Source organism: Dipodomys merriami, unplaced genomic scaffold (assembly GCF_024711535.1).
Source record: "Dipodomys merriami isolate MVZ:Mamm:240054 unplaced genomic scaffold, mDipMer1.0.p SCAF_106, whole genome shotgun sequence".
Taxonomy (NCBI): Eukaryota; Metazoa; Chordata; class Mammalia; order Rodentia; family Heteromyidae; genus Dipodomys; species Dipodomys merriami.
Genome location: NW_027202338.1, coordinates 2,209,085 through 2,223,733, shown reverse-complemented (window position 1 = coordinate 2,223,733; position 14,649 = coordinate 2,209,085). Strand labels below are relative to the sequence as shown.

General features: G+C 56.8%; 1 protein-coding gene across 1 annotated transcript; it reads left to right on the top strand.

Annotated features, from left to right (window-relative positions):
• Positions 1 to 3,580: 3,580 nt before the first annotated feature.
• LOC138813556 (ETS domain-containing transcription factor ERF) lies at positions 3,581 to 11,653 on the top strand. The gene is made up of 4 exons (XM_070001979.1): positions 3,581 to 3,743; positions 8,400 to 8,634; positions 9,203 to 9,318; positions 9,425 to 11,653. Exons 1-4 carry the CDS (start codon positions 3,722 to 3,724, stop codon positions 10,714 to 10,716), a joined length of 1,665 nt encoding a protein of 554 aa, XP_069858080.1. The 5' UTR covers positions 3,581 to 3,721; the 3' UTR covers positions 10,717 to 11,653.
• Positions 11,654 to 14,649: the final 2,996 nt, after the last annotated feature.

Sequence of the window (14,649 nt, the reverse complement as noted above, 5' to 3'; positions counted from 1 at the left end):
TTGGACAAACAAATCCAAGAGACTCTTATCTCCAATTAACCAGCAAAAATCCCAAAGTGGAACTATGGCTTTTGTGCTAGAATGCTAGCCTTGAAAAAGCTACGGGATGGAACCCAGTCTGAGTTCAAGTCCCAGTATTGTCACAAAACCTTTTTTTTTTTTTTTGGTGCTAGGGATATAAATCAGAAACTAGTACATGGTAAGCACATGATCTCTCACTGAACCATACCTCAGCCATACATGCATACATATGTTCACACATCTATGCATTTATCTCTGTAGATATAGAAGCATATGGATAGATTATAAGAAATATGTTTTAAAATACATTTTATATTACAATATACTAATACATAATATATTAAAGCATATGCATATATTACATATGATTATACATACATACACATACACGGATGGACTGGATTTAGGGTCTTGAGCTTGCTAGAAAAGTGCTTTACAAAGCCGGGTGCCAGTGGCTCATGCCTGTAATCCTAGCTACTCAGAAGGCTAAGATCTGAGGATCAAAAGCCAGCCCCCGGCAGGAAAGGCTGTGAGACATAACTCCAATTAACTACTCAGAAAACCAGAAGTGGCGCTGTAGCTCAAGAGGTAGAGCACTAGCCTTGAGCTGAAGAGCTGAGGGACAGTGCTAGGCCCAGAGTTCAAGCCCCACAACTGACCAAAAAAAAAAAAAAAGTGCTTTACAACTTGAGACAGGTTCACAGCCTGGTATTAGTCATGCATTTTACTTCACATTTCTGGTCTATCATCATAACCCTATTGTGAAGGGTTTGTTTTATTTTTTGTGCCAATACCAGGGCTTGAACTTGGGGCCTCGGTGCTGTCCCTGAGCTCTTTTGCTCAAAGCTAGTGCTCTACCACAGCTCCATTTCTGGCTTTTATTTATTTAGTTTTGCTCCTGGACTTTTCCTGCCTGGGCTGGCTTTGAACCATATTCTCAGATCTCAGCCTCGGAGTAGTTAGGATAGCAGGGAAGAGCCATCAATGCCCACCTTGAGTAGAGTTTATTAAAAGTCCCATTTTACAGAAGTTGAGGGTCAAATAAATGGGATCATATTGACCTTTTTCAGAGATGTGTAAGCCAAGTTAGGATTACAACCCAGGTCTCTCTTTGCTGATGGGGGAGGAGGACTTACGTGGGGGTCATTGGGGGCCACTATTGGCCTATTATCCTTTTTAAAAAAATTTTTTTATTGTGAAAATACTGTACAGAGGGATTACAATTATATGGGCAAGTGGTCTATTACCCTTGAGACTCTATTTTTTTTTTTTTTTTTGAGGTGGGAGGAAAGTAGTGAAGGAGGTCATGAATTGTAATCTAAGGGGATTGGGAATTTGCCAGATAGGAGTTGAATCCTCATTTCCCCTATCATTAGAATCTGATTTTCTTGGGCTGGGAAGGTGGCTCAGTGGTAGAGTGCTCACCGTGAGCTGAAGAGCACAGGACAGCGCCCAGGCCCAGATTTCAATCCCCACGACTGACCAAAAAATAAAAAATAAAGCAAATAAAAAAAGTTAGGCCTAGGGGCTGGGAAGGTGGCTCAGTGGTAGAGCGCTTGCCTTGCATGCCAGAGGCCCTGGGTTCCATTCCTCAGCACCACCTAAGCAAAAAGAAAAAAGCCGGAAGTGGCGCTGTGGCTCAAGTGATAGAGTGCTAGCCTGGAGCTGCATAGCTGAGGGACAGTGCCCAGGCCCAGAGTACAGGCCCCATGACCGGACCCCCCCCCCCAAAAAAAAGAATCTGATTTTCTTAATCCCCAAGGAGGGAGGGGGGGGACTAACAAATAGTAACTCCCCTCATTGGGATTCAGTGAGAGATTTAAGTGAGAAGATGCTTTGGACAATGCCTGGCTCAGTGCCTAGCACATCCTGAGCATCAGGAATCGGGAGCTGTTATTGTAACAATGATGATGATTATGGCTGGACCACAAGGCTCCCAGAGGGTTACAATATCCGTGGGGGAGCTGCTCTGTCCGTAGGCAAGGTTACATAATTCCCCAAGGGGGTGACAGCTTCCCTGGAGGCCTTGGTCCCCAAGGAGAAGGCCTGAGACTTTTCAGAGGCCTTCTGTGAAGGAGCTGGGACACTAGGAACCCCAACTGCTGAGGCAGAGCCCCAAGCCTAGAGAACCTGATGCCAGCAGGCTCTGTCCCTCAGGCTTGTCCATCTCTTTGGAAAGTCCATCTTCTTTCTGGGCTTCCATCTCCCCTCCTCCCACCTTCTTCTCTTTTGGCAACTCAAGAGTCCTTGCTGGGAATCTTGCTTCTATGTGCCTTGTACCCTGCCTGCCCACTGTAGTTCTCCATTGAATCTATCTGATTTCCTGTTTCCTTGGAGCTTCAGGCTCCATCCATCTCTCCCAGATGCTACTTTAGGGATAAAAAAAAAAAAGACTTCACATTTTTCCCAATGCCTGGGCCCTGAGTCTTTAAACCTTGTCTTCCTCTCTCCTGGCGACCCCAGTGCCTCTAGGGAGCACAGTTGTTCTGACTTTGGTCACCCCCTACACTTGCATCCTGACCACCAAGCTCTCCGGAACCCTCTGCCCTAATAGTGGAGGTGTGTGTGTGTGTATGGGGGAAGGGTTACCTCCGGCTTGGGCTTGTTCCTTCCTAGGACAGCTGTAGCCTGGGGATGGACGGTGGTTGTGGGGGCTCCTGAATGCCTTCTCTCGGGTCACTTCCTCCTCCAGCTGCACTAGGTCCTATCAGGAAGGGCCAAAGAGCCCTCATCCTTACCGGAGCTGAGGGCACAGCCGCCTCCCCATTTCCGATGCAGGGAAATGCTTCTCACCCACCCCACCCCACTCCTGGACAGCTGCCCCTGGGCAGCTTTCAGGTTCAGGGGCTAAGGGGGCTGGATAAACCCAGGCTGAGAAATGACTACGTTTATTTATTCACTTAAAAAATTTTTTTTATCATCTTCCCAAGTCCAGAACCCCCCACCCATCCCCTATAGAGGGAGGAAAGTATCTACTCCCCCCAAAGACCCATATCCTCCTCCCTGGAAAAATATACCGAATCCCTTTCTTCCGAAAGTATCCTTGCCTCAAAGCTCTCCCTCCCCACCTCCAAAAAAGAAAAAAAAAGAAAAAGGAAACTGGAATCCGCAGCTTGAGGAGAGGAAGAGGGGTGGCAGATAGCGAAGGGCAGGCAAACTTAAGTTATCTGCGCCAGGGAGAAGGGTCACGACCCCTAGGGCCCCCCCCCTTACCCCCCTAGGTCCTTCCCCGCCCTTTTCTTCCTCCCTCCCCTCCACCCCCCCCCACCCTCGCCGCGCGGTCTCTTTAAGCCCGGAGCCGGCCGGTCCTCACTGGTGGTGCGCCAGAGCGCGTGTGCGCGCGCGCGCGCGTCTGTGTGTGTGTGTGTGTGTGTGTGTGTGTGTGTGTGTACGTGCGCGCGCGCGCGCGCGTGCGTGTGTGTGGCGGCGCTGGGAGGGGGCGGGCGCAGTGTCTCCATGGCGACGCGGCGGTGACGTCGCCGGCCGGGGGGCGTGGGCGTCCCGGCCCCGGAGTGCGATATTAACCCGGGAGGCGGCGGCGGGGAGGGGAGAGGCTCTGAGAGGCGAGGCCGGGTGAGGCGGCGAGGGCGGCCCGACGGGCGCGGGACGGGACGGGGCAAGCGCGGGCGCCGGGGAGCTGCGGCCCGGAGTCGGGGCGCCTTGCCCCGGGCCCCCCCACCCCACCTCCCAACACACCAGCATGAAGACCCCGGCGGACACAGGTGGGGGCGGGGGCAGCACGTGTGGTGGTGGTGTGTGTGTGGGGGAAGACTTGTTGCCTTGGGAAACCCGGTGGAAAAAACTTTAGGGGGGGGGCTGGAAGAATCTAGGGGAGCTGGAGTGGTCCCCTAGTTCTGGGGCCCCCCCCGAATCACTCGAGACCTGTTGCTTCTCGCGGCGCGAGCGGGGGTTACTGCCTGGGACCCCTCGTTTCGTGGCTTCTCTCGGAGTGGTTACGGGGTGCTGCGGATCGTGCTCTTCTTTCCTGCCCGGATCCCCGCAAACTGGGCTCTTCCCCTACTCCCGGGATCATGGAGATGGGTGGCGGGTCCCCTCCCTGCCGCTCCGTCACGTTGCACTCGGGGGGCCGGGACGCGTGCGAGGCGGGGGTGGCGGCGGCGGGGGTCTTGTGCACGGAGGACCCCCCTCCCCCCCTTGCCGTCCCCGGGGTTCGGCGCCGCGCGGGGTCCCGGCCCGTGACCTTCACGGCGGCGTGTGCCCCGCTCGGTGCCGGGGAAGGGATGCGGGGAGAAGGCGCGTGTGTGAGTGCGGTGGGGGGGGCGCGGGGGCCCCGGGACTCGGGGTCCGGGCCGCGCCGCCCCTCCCCCGCCCGGCTCCGCCGTCTCCTCGCTCCCCCGCCCGCGCCGAGTCGCAAAGTTCCAAAGCGCAGCCCGAACGTTCGAAAAAGGAACTTTTTGTTTCCGACCTTAGAACGGCGCGGCTTTAAGGTGGCTCCGGGGGAGCCCGGGGTCTCCCGGCTCGCGCGCCGCCGGACGAGGCCCAGGGGTGCAGGGGGTGCAGGGCGATCGGGAGGGGAGGGGGTGTACCGGGAGGTGTGTGTGTGTGGGGGGACGCTGAAGTCTCTCCCCTCCCCCCTCCCCCGTCCCGTCCCCCCCTTCTCTGATCCAGCCCTTCTCTTTTCAGCCCGCCGCCTTCCTCCCTCCGCCCCGGCGTTCGCTCCCCGCCAACTTGCTCCTCCTTAAGGGGCCAGTGCTCCCCTCCCCCTCCGCCCCCCCTCCCGGGCGGGCGGGGGGCGGCGGGATTAACCCCCCTCCCGCTCGGACTTTCCCCCCTCCCTCCCTCCCTCCCTCCCCTCCCCCGCCGCCCCCGGCTGGACTTTGCGCCCGAGCGCGCGGCGGGGGGAGGGGTCCCCGCCGCCCCCTGCCCGTCCACCCCGTCGGAATCCGGCCCGGGGCGGGGACGGGGGAGGGGGAAGGGGGCCGGGCGCCGCTGTTCAAACTTGTTTCCTTCCCCCGGCGGCGGCCGTGGCGGCGGCCGGGGCTCCTGTGATCGGGTGGTGTGTGTGTGTGTGTGTGTATGTGTGTGTATGTATGTGTATGTGTGTGCGCGCGTGTGCGTGGTGTGTGTGCCCCGACCGGCCCACCCACCCCACCCCAGCCCTCCCCACCCACCCCCCTGCTCGGCGGGTGGGGGCGGCTCTTCTTAAAGGGCTCCCGCGCCTGGGGATTGATTGGGGCGGGGGAGGCGCAGGGGTGCGGAGTTGCGGTAGGGTCAGTCACGTGCGTCCCACATACTCCCTGGCTTCCATGGGGGCACAGCCGCCCCCCCCTTCCCAGCCAGCCCCCCTCCCCTCCCAACCTTCCCTCGATTGGGGCCGAGGGCCCAGATGCCCAGACAACCCTGCTCATCCTTCTCTGCCTTGGGCCTTGGCTTGATGGGACGCGCCGCACCGCCCCCCCCCCCCCCCCCGCAATGCTGTCTGGATGTCTGAGTCGTGGCTTAGGTTGGGTCTCTAGTTGAGGGAGGTGTGAGTTTCCCCTCACCCCCCCCCCCCCCACAATGGCCTTCAGGTCGCTCTGACTGCCTCCCTCCATGTAATCCTCCACATCCCGGCCCTTCTTTTCCTCTACACTGGCTGTTTCCCACTTCCTGTTTTCTTCCCGGCTCTGGCAGCAGCAGCAGCAGAGGGCTGCCTGGACTGAGGGAGGTGGGGACCCCCCCCCCCCAGGCCAGCATGTTCTTCCTCTATGTACCACCACCCTTCCTTTCTGATCCACATAACTCTTAAATAAAATAATAATAATAAAAAGTTTGAGCTGTCACATGAAGTTGGAAGGTGCCCAGGAGCTCGGCCCCTACCCAGGCCTGCAGAGTCTGGGAGAAGCCCTTCCGCACCTCTGTGGCATCCAGGTGTGCCATCCCAGTTCTTCCTGTCTGTCTGCTGCCACTTCTGTGCCTTGTCTGCATTTCAGAACCCTCTCTCTCTGTCTCTCTCTGCAGTTGTTTTCTCCCTCTCCCTACTTCACCGCACCCCCTTCTTCCCCAGTGCATCAGAGAGGTCCTGCACACCCCCAAGCCTTCTTGGTGTGCAGGGCTGGTATTTTCCTGATTTAAAGCACGTGGATCCACAGACAACACACACACATGCTCCCCTTGCCCGTGCCTGGCTCCTGGCTCCAAGGCCTGGGGAACAGAGCCCCATTGAGACACCCTGACGTCACCCCCTCTTACTCTCCCCCTTAAAGCCGGGAACAGGCCCTTGTGTATGTTGTGTCCGATGAGGAAAGCCTGTGTTGGGGTGGGCCTGGGGATGGGGAAGGGTCCTTGCTTGGGAGCCAGGGTCTAGGCCCTGTGGGGGGTGAAGGGGCAGAAGGAGGTGAGGATTGCTCTGGGAAGGGGGCTAACACAGGGCTCGGGACAGCTCCCAGAATGCGGCTTGAGGCCCTTCCAGAGCCCCCCCACCTCCTTTTCGAGTTCCCTTTGTGTTGCATGTAGTCTCTCTCACTCCCTCTCTTCTGCAAAGTTTATTTTTAGCCTCCTGCTCCCCCGCTCCCAGGACTGTCGCTGCACACACGTTGCCTGGTTACCGGGACACGGAGGCTGGGGCTGGTGGGCTGGGAAGGGTGGCTTTAATTTTTTTGGGGGGGAGGGTGGAAGTCAGTCAGTACACCCCTCCACCCCTAGATTGATGTTTCAGGGGCTTCAGTCTCCCCATCCCCCCTGTTGGGTCTGGGAGCCAGATTGGGGCTGAGGTAGAAGTAGCTTGGGGCTTGGTGCTCTGAGGGGAGTCAGGAATATTTTTGGAGGGGATTCCTGAATACATGGGCACCTGTGTTCCCAGATGCCTCTGGGTGGGCCCCAAGGGTGATGTGGTGATGTTGATTCTCAGGTTGAGGATCATGGGGTGAATCTCTGGGTTCCCAGTCAAGGGATGAGGCTAGGGAAGCAGGGTCCTGGGGAGGGGCTGTCACTGTTGGGAAGAGAGCAAGGCTACTGAGCGGGACTCCAGGCTTGAAGAGCTGGGGGTCAGATTCCTGGAAGGCTGGGGTTTGGGGCCAGGGCAGGGACTGTGTGGGGAAATGAGGTACTGGCCATCTCAGCCTCTCCAGCCAGGGTCAGGGCTTGTGCTGGGGGCTGGTAGGGATCACAGTTTTGTGTTGGGCGGAAGTGGTTCCCAGAGGGGCACCGGTCATCCCCTGTTGGATTCCAGAGTGGGGTAGAGCCTTTGGGGAGGCCTTGCCCTGGAGGCCTGCCTGGTACCTGCTTGAGCTGGAGCTGAGAGAGACTGCCCCTTGCTGCCTGGCCTGGCAGGGCTTGGGACCCCCTCCCCTCCCTTCACATTTTTAGCCATCCACCTTGGTTTTTCTCTCTAGTGGCACCACAGCCCCTGCTTTGCCTCCCCCCCCCCACCTCCATCTCTTCTTCCCCTTTCCCTCCTCCCACCCCTCCATTACCGGCTGCCTAGTGCTGAATTATTGATGGCCCCTGATTACCCGGGGGTTTGGGAAATGACAACAACCACAGCCCCCCCTCCCCCCCCACTGCCCACCCCCCTCCAGGGACCAGCCAGCCCACCACCAACCTCTACCCAAGGTTAATGCTGGGGGCGGGCAGGCAGGTGGGCTGGGGAGTAGCTTGAGCATGAGAAGGCAGAAGTGAGAAGAGGGCTCCAGCTCCAGTGTCCTGCCTTGAGCTGTGGCCTTTCCAGCCCAGGTCTGGTCTGAGGCTGGGCCTGGGGAGGGCAGCGCCACTCAAGAGGGTCCAGGACTGGGGGGGGTTGAGGGGGTGGCCTCTCAGACAGTCTGGGTTTCACTCTCCAGGGAAGACAGAAGCCTCTGTGTGTGCAAGCGCTGACCTCATCCTCAACCAGCCACCCCACCCCTCCTGGTCCTTTTAAGAAAAAAAAAAATTCTCTCTGATGCTGGGGTGTGGGGCGTGTAGAGACTTCCATAGGTCTTGGGTGTGTGTGGGGAGGTAATGTATGTTCCTAAGAAAAGGGGACCAGAGGTCCTGGGAGGGGGGGGTTACTATTGGTTCTGAATGGGTGAAGGGGCTGTGCCCCCAGCCTGCAGGCCACGTGTGCCCTTTCCTGCCCCTCCCCCACTGGCAGCCCTGCCCGCCATCCTGGCTTGGTGCCTGGCCCCCTGGCACTGGCCCCGGGACCCGCCGCCGTTGGTTTCCTGTTTCTCCCGGTGTCGCTGGAGCAGGCTCCAGCTTCCCCTCCCCCCCCCAGCTCCCGTCTAGCCCCCCTCGACCTGACAGACACATACTGTCTCCTTCTAGTTCCCGCTTTACTTGGCTAAGGGAAGAAGCATGAAGGCTGGGTAGGAGGTGGACCCTGGGATATATGACCTAGAGTTTTCCCCATCCTGGCCTCCTGACCCCCTAGACCATGCTTCCCGGTTTCTCGTCCTCAGGGTTTGCCTTCCCGGATTGGGCCTACAAGCCGGAGTCATCCCCCGGCTCCCGGCAGATCCAGCTGTGGCACTTTATCCTTGAGCTGCTACGGAAGGAGGAATACCAGGGCGTCATCGCCTGGCAGGGGGACTACGGGGAATTTGTCATCAAGGACCCAGATGAGGTCGCCCGCCTCTGGGGGGTCCGCAAGTGCAAGCCCCAGATGAACTATGACAAGCTGAGCCGGGCCCTGCGGTGAGGAGCTGGTCTGGGGCTTGGCCCTGGGGTTGGGGAGGGTGCCTGACCTACTGGAACAGGCTGTTGGATTTCTCTGCTCTTCTGGGATCCTGGCAGTGTGACCTTGAGCAATTCCCGTCTTTTCTCTGAGCCCATTGTCCTGAGGGAGAGAATTCAATCACTGATAAGGCCTGGAGTCTATAGTCTCTAGCCTCAGGGTACTTGACCTTTTCTTTCTGCTTCTTTTTTTTTTTTTCCTGCCTGTTCCAAGACTTGAACTCAGGACCTGGCTACTCTTACTCTTCCCTTAGCATTTTTAGTAAAGGCTGGTGATTTACCATTTGAGCCACAAATCCTCAGGGATTTTCCTGCCCGGGCTAGCTTCCAACAGTGATCCTCAGATCTCAGCCTCCAGAGTAGCTCAGATTTCTAGTTGTGTGGTCCTTGGTAGTCACTTGTCCCTTGTGAGCCGGATCTAAACAACCCTCAGGGTGGGCCTGGGTACTGGGGAGTTACAAGTGTGCGTGTGGGGGGGATTGGGGGGAGGAAGGGGACTGACATCCCAATGGCTCTTCTGTATCCACAGCTATTATTACAACAAGCGCATTCTGCACAAAACCAAGGGGAAACGGTTCACCTACAAGTTCAATTTCAACAAACTGGTGCTGGTTAATTACCCTTTCATTGATGTGGGGCTGGCTGGTGAGTATGGGGATATCTGGCCTACGAGGATGGGGAAAAGGGGGGGTCTGTCGAGGCTAGGTCAAGGGGCCTTGATATTGAGTCTCTCCCCCTCTTCTTCCATCAGGGGGTGCGGTGCCGCAGAGTGCCCCTCCTGTGCCATCCGGTGGCAGCCACTTCCGCTTCCCTCCCTCCACGCCCTCTGAGGTGCTGTCCCCCACTGAAGACCCCCGCTCGCCACCGGCCTGCTCTTCATCCTCATCTTCCCTCTTTTCGGCTGTGGTGGCCCGTCGCCTGGGCCGTGGCTCAGTCAGTGACTGTAGCGATGGCACATCAGAGCTGGAAGAGCCACTGGGAGAGGACCCCCGGGCTCGACCCCCCGGCCCCCCAGAGCTGGGTGCCTTCCGAGGGCCCCCACTGGCCCGCCTGTCTCATGACCCTGGTGTCTTCCGTGTCTATCCTCGGCCTCGGGGGGGCCCTGAGCCCCTCAGTCCCTTCCCTGTGTCACCTCTTGCTGGGCCTGGCTCCCTGCTACCCCCTCAGCTTTCGCCAGCCCTCCCCATGACACCCACGCATCTGGCCTACACCCCCTCACCCACGCTCAGTCCTATGTACCCCAGTGGTGGCGGGGGCCCCAGTGGCTCAGCTGGAGGCTCCCACTTTTCCTTTAGCCCCGAGGACATGAAACGGTACCTACAGGCCCATACCCAAAGCGTCTACAACTACCACCTCAGTCCCCGCGCCTTCCTGCACTACCCTGGGCTGGTGGTACCCCAGCCCCAACGCCCTGACAAGTGTCCGCTGCCCCCCCTGGCACCCGAGACCCCACCGGTCCCTTCCTCGTCCTCGTCCTCCTCTTCCTCTTCTTCCTCCCCATTCAAGTTTAAGCTGCAGCCGCCTCCACTAGGACGCCGCCAGCGGGCATCAGGGGAGAAGGCGCCGGGAGGCCCCGACAAGAGCAGCGGAGGGGGCCTGGGAGGCAGTGCCACCGGGGGCTTGGCCGAGGGTGCGGGCGCGCTGGCCCCCCCACCGCCGCCACCCCAGATCAAGGTGGAGCCCATCTCAGAAGGCGAGTCGGAGGAGGTGGAGGTGACTGACATCAGCGACGAGGATGAGGAAGATGGGGAAGTGTTTAAGACACCCCGTGCCCCACCTGCGCCCCCCAAGCCGGAGCCTGGCGAGGCGCCTGGGGCTGCCCAATGCATGCCCCTCAAGCTGCGCTTTAAGCGGCGCTGGAGTGAAGACTGTCGCCTGGAGGGGGGCGGGGGTCCTGCTGGGGCCCTTGAGGATGAGGGTGAAGACAAAAAGGTGCGGGGCGAGGGACCTGGGGAAGCCGGGGGACCTCTCACCCCAAGGAGGGTGAGTTCTGATCTCCAGCATGCCACAGCTCAGCTCTCTCTGGAACATCGAGATTCCTGAGGGCTGTGGGCAGGGGGCCCAGGTGTCCCCCATTTCCCATGCTTCTTTTGCTGCCTTAACCACCCCCCCCCAAAAGCCCCGGAGGTGAGGGCAGCTTTCTCGTCTCCCCCATGCCACCTCCTCCCCTCCCCACATTTTGTATAAAAGTATACTTTTTTTTTTAAATGGTGGGGGGGTGGGGGGGTGCCCAAGACTTGGGGGTTTCCTCTGGGTGTCTGAGCTCTGGGCAAAGTGATGGTGATGGGGGGGGAGGAAGTGGGGGGGGAAGGGAGGGGTGACCTCCATTCTGGGAATTTCTTTTTGAACCAGGCTTTGGCCTTAACACCCAGGAACTTTTTTTTTTTTTAATTACAATCTTAGGAAGTAAAGCCTTGTCTCCCTCCCTGTTCTCTGCCTTGGGACCTTCCCCTCCCCCCAGTCCATTCCTCTGTTCCCTATACCTCCCCCCCCCCCACCCCCCAACCCTGCCTTCCTTGCCCCTTCCAGGGGCTGTGAGTGCCTGGGTTTCTCATACCCCACAAGGCTGCAGCAGAGGAGGGAGGGACCATTTTATGATGAACCAAAAATCCCGTGTACAGGGATGGGGTAGGGTGGGGGGAATGGTGGAGGGTGAGGGGGTTACCACCCATGGGCCACAAATCTCTATAAGTGCCTGCTCTCCCACTCCCAACCCCAGCACCAGTCCCAATCCTTCACCCCCACCCCCCCACCCCCAGCTGCTCCTAGGACTGGCCCACAGGGCAGACAGGTGGAGGCTTACGGGAAGGGGAATGCCCTGAAACCAAACTGGAAGCGCCCCCTGCCTCCCAGCTTGGGGGCCCTGGGGTGGGCTGTGGGGGCTGTGGTCAAGCCTTATTCTGTATTGGGGCTGGAGGGTGGGGGAGGGAAGTAGGGGGCTGCTGGAGAATGTATTCAAACAATAAAATTTTGGACCTTTCCCTGCTGTGAGCTGTCCTAGATGCTGGGTGGAGCCAGTTTGGACAGGTCTAGACCGTCCCTCCCCTCACTTTGTGGCCAGAGGGCCTAACCCTGTCTGGATGGTTTCAATCCAGGCCTTGGGGAACTATTGTCTGCTGCACTTGGGTGTCACAGACCTCAGAGCTGGGTGATTAAGGTCTCTGGCTTACTGTGGCCCTGGACTCTTGTCTGCCTTTGGAACTTTCACTTATCTACCCCCAAACTGCTTGGTTCTTCAGTGCCAGAAGCTTTTCTCTCACCTGTTCTGATTCCCCCCCCCCCCCCTGAAGTTCAAGACTTTTTTTTTTGGTCATGGGGCTTGAACTCTGGGCCTGGGCGCTGTCCCTCAACTCTACTACTTGAGCCACAGCACCACTTCTGGTTTTCTGGTGGTTTATTGGAGATAGGAATCTCACAGTCTTTCCTGCCTGGGCTGGCTTTGAACCGCCATCCTCAGATCTCAGCCTCCTGAGTAGCTAGGATTACAGGCGTGAGCCACCAGCACCCAGCTTTTTTTTGTGCTGCCTTTAACACCCTGCCCACTCATTTGGGTGCTTGGAATTAAGCTGCGAGTCCTTTGGGACAAAGCCTGCAGCATCTCTTTAAATACTTTGCAAATAATGGTGGTCTTTTTTGGTTCAACTAGGCTACCATTCCCAGCCAGCAAATGACAAGGGCTGGTTTCCACCTCGTAGGTAGTATGGTTTGACAGGCCTTTAAGCATTCAGCAAGGAATGGCCACCAGCTCAGTTAAGAAAGAACCCAGTTGTATGACATTCTTTGAGCAAGTGATTTCTTTTTTCTCTCCCCTGCATTTAAGATAGTTGGATCCAGATTAGGGGTTTCAGAATTACAGAATCTTAGAGCCAGCCTCATAAATCTAGAAGCTCAGATTGGAGACTTGAGTCTTGAGAGGAGCAAAGCGGGAAGAATTCAGGCTGGGATGGATCATCCGGAGACATAAGCCAGGACCTGCAGTGCAGGTGAGGTGCCTGAGGCCCAGTGAGGTGAAGGGGTTTCCCTCAGGCCATGCAGCTGTTAGGAGATGCAGCAGGCTAGGGGCTTGTTGGACTGGCTTTACCATGAAACCCCACCCTGTGTAACCCTGAGGGGGAAAGAATGTTGACGGGCAACTGCTACCCATTACACACTTAAAACTTCAGTTCTTGCCAGCCCAGGGTGGGTGGTCCCAGATGACGCTGTCACTTGGCAGTAAAGAGAGGATCCAGGGCTGAGGAACTGGCTGGAAAACGAGGCTCCTGTGGCTTGCTATGGGCAACTGCTCCCTCTCCTGGGTGATGTAAGCTATTCCCTAGGGTGGGGACCACTGGGCTATTTCGGGAAGTTGGGATGAGGCGGATCTCCTGGCAACAAAGATGCGACCGAGTTGCTGGTAGAGTGATGGAGAAAGGGAGATAAGGAGAAAGTCCTGGCTGGCTGGAGGGAAACAGGTTCCTGTCTAGTAGCTTCAGTACCTTAGCTTTCCAAATACCTCTAATCACATGACTCCCAAAGGCTCAGCTCCAGGTCAGACTACACGGTCCAACCAAGCTTGTTGCCCCAGATTCTGGATGTGTGGGATGTTGCAGGTGGCGTTTGGCCTAGAGAACGCCAGTGTTTTCCCCTTAATCTTGAATAGCTCACTGAACTCCCATTAGCAGACCTGAAATATTTCTGCAAGACACCTATGATCCTAGTTTCTGAGAGTCTTGCTTTCCAAGAAGAAAATCTTTCATAGATTTCTCCATAGGGCATCTTCCACATTAATTCACCCCACCAGAGATCTCATTTGCAACCAAACATGGCCCCCAACCCCAGCACCTGGACAGGTCCTTTTGGCAAAGCCCTTCCTGGTGTTTCTCAGCCATCTCTCACCCCATTCAGATCCCTCAAGAGACCCTTTCAGTCGCCTATAGTCGTTTGACAGCTATCCTAAATTACCTCAGAATTCTCCACTGGTCCAGATGTCTCAGGTGTCCATAACTCATTAAAGACCTCTTCGTGGACTCGGTCCCTGCAGACATTATTAGGCCCTAGTACTCCTCCACAAATGTTCTTACCACTTACAAAAAAACCAAGCCCACCCAACAACAAAAAGCCCAGATTCTCACATCGTCACCCTCATACTCCCAAAGACCCAAACTCCTCAGAGGATTGTCCACTGCGCATGCCCTACACTTTCTGGAGGTTAATTAGCTGGGTCTTATTCTGCCCCTCTCTAATGTCCTTGAGAACCTTTTTGACCCCCTTCGGAATTTTCTGCGCTTTGAAGCTTGAATTAAAATTTTTACTCTTAAGTTCCGGGCTGCCGTTAGAGGGCAGCAGCCACCATTTGGTTAGACAACTACAAATCCCAGAAACACCCGCGGCAGGGGTGGGGGGGAAAGATGGAGGAGGGCGGCGTGTTCACAGGCTTTGCGGAGAAGCGGAAGGACTCGCGCTTTGCCTTCTGGGTAATGTAGTCCGAGAAGGCGTCAGTGTTAAATCTGTTGCGGTTTTGCGTCCACTGTCTTGCAATCAAAAACAGACCGAGCCCACTGAACTTTCTTTAGGTCCTCAGGAAAGCCAGATCAGTTAGTATGAGCATAGGTTCGAGTTAAAAGTGAAGTATAGAATCCCCATTTCCTACCCTTCGTCGGACTGGAGGGACAAACACGCAAGAACTCTGTTTCCCACGATCCTCTGAGGCTGTTATCTTTCCGGGTACTAAAGATAAAATGAGCGCACGAAACCCAGAGGCTACTTCTTGAAACCGGCTTATTTCATTTGGTCTCCCCAAACGGGCAGATGCAACAAATCAACAACAGCAACAAACGAAAGCCGTAAAGCTGCAGACGGTACTCTTTCATTCTTTTGGTGCTCATTTTTGCCTCATAGTGCTACCTATATTGATAGGAAAAAGAAAAGTAGACTATATGAAGGCAAATTCTGGGATACTCTACTAGAAACTTTTGTTTCCCACCCCATCCACCCCCT